The 4152-nt window shown below is 28.1% G+C and overlaps 1 protein-coding gene across 2 annotated transcripts; it reads left to right on the top strand.

The window, feature by feature from the left end:
* Window positions 1-725: 725 nt before the first annotated feature.
* Window positions 726-2124, top strand: LOC107852364. 2 transcript variants are annotated; one of them, XM_016697421.2, is made up of 2 exons: window positions 726-1569; window positions 1746-2124. In XM_016697421.2, exon 1 carries the CDS (start codon window positions 957-959, stop codon window positions 1563-1565), a length of 609 nt encoding a protein of 202 aa, XP_016552907.1. In that variant the 5' UTR covers window positions 726-956; the 3' UTR covers window positions 1566-1569; window positions 1746-2124. The 2 variants fall into 2 exon arrangements, with proteins under 2 accessions (XP_016552907.1, XP_016552908.1); XM_016697422.2 differs by having other exon boundaries at window positions 734-1569; window positions 1663-2124.
* The last annotated feature ends 2028 nt before the right edge of the window (window positions 2125-4152 follow it).

Genomic DNA, 4152 nt, shown 5'->3' with positions numbered 1-4152 from the left:
TCTTTGATTACATACTTCTTACTTATTGTAAAACTTTTAAAACTTGGTACTTTTATATTTTCTCTTATTCTAGCGCTTTCATATTTATTTCTGGATTTTTTAAATCTTTTTAAAATCAAATTTTAGTTGATTTAGAATTCTTAAATTAATGAAAAGGTAGTAATTGCAATTAATTCCGATGACTTCTAATAAGAAAAAAATTTACTATAATATTTAATTAATTTTTAAATTTTAAATATTAAAAAAAGAGTGAAAAATAATTTTATCTACAACAGAAACTTTTAACGAAGGGCAAAAAGTTTAAACAATATTTTCAACGCCCTTCTCAATTTTAATATAGTATAGATATAGATATATACTCCCTCCGTTTCATAATAAATGAATTGTTGAATTTTGGCACACATGTTATGGAAAAAGCATTAAAGATATAAATTTAACACAACTTTTTATTTTTACCCCAACAAAAAATATTGGTCTTATAATACCTTTTCAAAAGTTAATTAGTTGTCAAATCATAAGGGTAAATTTGAAAAAAAAAATTCAATGATTCACTTATTTTGAAATACCAATAAATAACCCAACAAATCACTTATTTCGAAACGAAGGGAGTATAACGTAAGAAACACTAGTTTCAATTAATTATAAAAGTCAAATATTACTTCCTCTTTATCAATTTATACTATTCTCTTTTTTTTCAATTAATTAAAAAGAAAATGACACATTTCTATTTTTAGTATAAGCTAACCACAAATTTCAAAATTCTTTATTTTTTTGAAAAACTACTCATATTAATCGGAACGGAGACGGAAACCGAGACTGACGGAGTATCAAAATTGAACCATAATTAAGGGACCAACGTTGTTATTTTACCAAAAATGAAAGTGGAAAATGTCAAAGACCTCACTCTTTCATAGCAAAGCAGGACAATAACTCAAGCAATTTATTCTTAAAGAAGAATGAGTTTTAGAGAGATGTCAATGGACAGTATGACGGAAGAAGATTTGGATTCGTTTGATTCTAATACAGATGCAATCATCTACGACACTTCTGATCATTCTGGTGAAAGCATGATCTCCGGTCCCAACATTTCATCGTCATCGTCGGACGATGACGACCGCCCCCAGAAGCAGCAGATCTCGACTGCTGCTCCTTGTGAAGTTGGGACCGATTTGAAAGTTGAATCATCATGTGCATCTTCCAGCTGGTTTATGAATAATAATAAGCAGATTCATAAGCAAGAAGCGATAATGATATTTAATGTTGATTTCAGGGCACTTTCTTCTAAGGGTTCCTTTTGCAATAAGAGTGATAATGAAGTTGGCAAATTGAATTTAAATTCTTGTGGGAAAAGAGTAAGAGAAGGGGAAAATGAAGACGAAGTAATTATGAGGAAGAAGGATCGGAGCAAAGAGCAAATGGTGGATCCATTAACACCTTTAAATTGGTCATCATTTTGGAAATGGGAAGATGATGAGGGTACTTTTGAAGTGCCACCTCTGTCACCGTTGTCACCACATCCAAATTTGAAGAGAGCACCTCCTTTGTTGGAAAATGACAATATGTAGCTAGGTAAAAAAACTTTTTTTTATGTATATATATTACATATTGATATCCTTTTGACTTCTTTTTGAATTTACTTCTTTATGTTCTAACATGTCTTAGAGAAAATTTTGGCTCCGTCGCTCGACTGAGCACTTTCTCGGATTGCTGTGATGATGAAGCATTTGACAACTTTAAACCTGCAGGCATAATGGATATTGAGAATGAGCAAATTGTAGATCCAATATCACCTGAAAGTTGGTTTTCATTTTGAGATCTGTAAGGGGAAGATGATGTGGATATTTATGAAATGCTATTCGTTGTTGCACTTGAGGAGGGTTTTTTCAACTATCTACCGACTAGTGGTAATGACTGCAAATACTTTATCCTACCCAGATCTCATTTGTGAGATTTTATAATATATATTACTTTTTTTATTTTGGAATAAATGAATTGTTGAGGTATTTATTATTGTAATAATTTATCCATTTACTTTTGAGAAGGTATTACAATGTTAATTTGTGTGTCTAAATCTAACAATTCATAGATGATGTGGATATTTATGAAATGCTATTCGTTGTTGCACTTGAGGAGGGTTTTTTCAACTATCTACCGGCTAGTGGTAATGACTACAAATACTTTATCCTACCCAGATTTCATTTGTGAGATTTTACAATATATATTACTTTCTTCTTTTTGGAATAAATGAATTGTTGAAGTATTTATTACTGTAATAATTTATCCATTTGACAATCAATTAACTTTTGAGGAGGTATTACAACGTTAATCTGTGTGTCTAAATTTAACAATTCATTTATTACAATACGAAGAAAATATTACATATTATTGTAATACTACCTTTTCACCTTCAAGTTTGTCTTCAATTTGGAATCGGGAAGATGGCAAGGGTATTTTTGAAGTGCCCTGCACCTTTGTTACCATTATCACCACATCCAGGTTTTTTTAATATCACTTTTGATGACGAGGGTATTTGGATTAGTTAATTAATTTATTTGAGTATTTGGCAACGTTAAGGGCCGTTTGGCCATAAATTTTTTTCCTTTTTCTCGATTTTTTTTTCAATTTTTCAAAAATTATATTGTTTGGCCTTGAAAATTTAAAAAATTATTACAAAGTTGGATTCCAAAAAGTGAAAACAACTTTTGTTGTTTTCACAATTTTTCATTTTCATTTTTAACTTTCATTATTATTACATATAACCCCAATCTTTAAATTTCTATACAAATCCCTCTTATAACTACAACCAACCACCAAGAAAAAAATTGCTTCATCTGTCCACAATAAGTTAATTGTTGGATTTTGGCACACATGTTAAAGAAAAAAAGCAAATACATAAATTTATCATGTTTTTTCATTTTTACAACAACAACAACAAACCCAGTGTATTTCCACATAGTGAGGCCTGGGGAGGGTAAGATGTATGCAGTCCATACCGCTACCTCTAAAGAAGTAGAAAGACTGTTTCCGATAGACATGTTTTTTTTCATTTTTACCCTCCTCAAAAAGTAAAGACACACTTTCAATGCACATTTAATGGAGGGTAAATTTGAATTTTTTTTCAATATTTACCTTGAATTGTGAACCATTCACTTATTTTGAAACACTAAAATTGCTCTAACAATTCACTTATTGTGAAACGGAAGGAGTATTATTTATTTTCTATGGTACAACATCATTTTTTATTATTACAAATATTCTAATATCTTTTTCTTCTTTTAACCAAAATTTACTAAAGTGAAGTAAAAAAAAATAAATGACAATCTATGACGAAAATATATCAACTTTCATTTTGAATGAACTATATTATAGAAATATAAGGCCTAGTACATTATGTTATTTAAAAATGAGAAATTTAATATTTTTTTCTTGTCATTATAATTTTCTGTATATGTCATATAATGACTATGATGATTTTAATAAATTATTAAAATGTGGTCAGTAAAGTCGCATATCAAACATAATGTAACGATCCATATTGACGATTACCTTATTTTGGTTTTATGGATTTTGAACAGAGACGGGTGTGCTAATTAGTTTAATAAAAGTTTGTTCTCTTTGCCAAATCTATATATATATATATATATATTCAATGAAAATCAATATCATCAATAAAGAAAAAGCAAAAAATTAACACTAATCTATTCAGAAATAATTCATTCGTAAATTTTTTTAAAAATACCAAATTCAATAAAATAATTAATTCAAGTAAAAGTAATTAAGAATTTTCATCAACAAATTTAAGAATATATAAAATATATTTATATCTATCAATCATATTTATCAAAATATATTTTCTCAATTCAATCGATTATGGTTAGATAAACTTATTTAACTCGTGTTTGTGATATTTTTATTCAAATTTTAGAAGAATAACAATCATAATAATTAGTTTGTTGTTAATTATTTTATCATTCGAAGACACAAATTATTTTCTCAACATTTGATTGTATGTTAGTAGGTAAATTAGAAGTTGACTGATTTTGATAATTATTAAAAATTGAGGGCATAAAATTATATTTATAAAAGATTTTTCAAAAATCTAAAAAAATAATTCAAAAAAATGGCCAAACACAACTCCAACCCGAACTTCAT

This window comes from Capsicum annuum, chromosome 5 (assembly GCF_002878395.1).
Source record: "Capsicum annuum cultivar UCD-10X-F1 chromosome 5, UCD10Xv1.1, whole genome shotgun sequence".
Lineage (NCBI taxonomy): Eukaryota > Viridiplantae > Streptophyta > Magnoliopsida > Solanales > Solanaceae > Capsicum > Capsicum annuum.
The sequence above is the reverse complement of the archived record's forward strand: the minus strand, read 5'-3'. Positions and strand labels throughout refer to the sequence as shown.

What these genes read in the sequence shown, in the direction of transcription:
- LOC107852364 (XM_016697421.2), top strand. Translation starts at nt 957, where the DNA reads ATGAGTTTTAGAGAGATGTCAATGGACAGTATGACGGAAGAAGATTTG.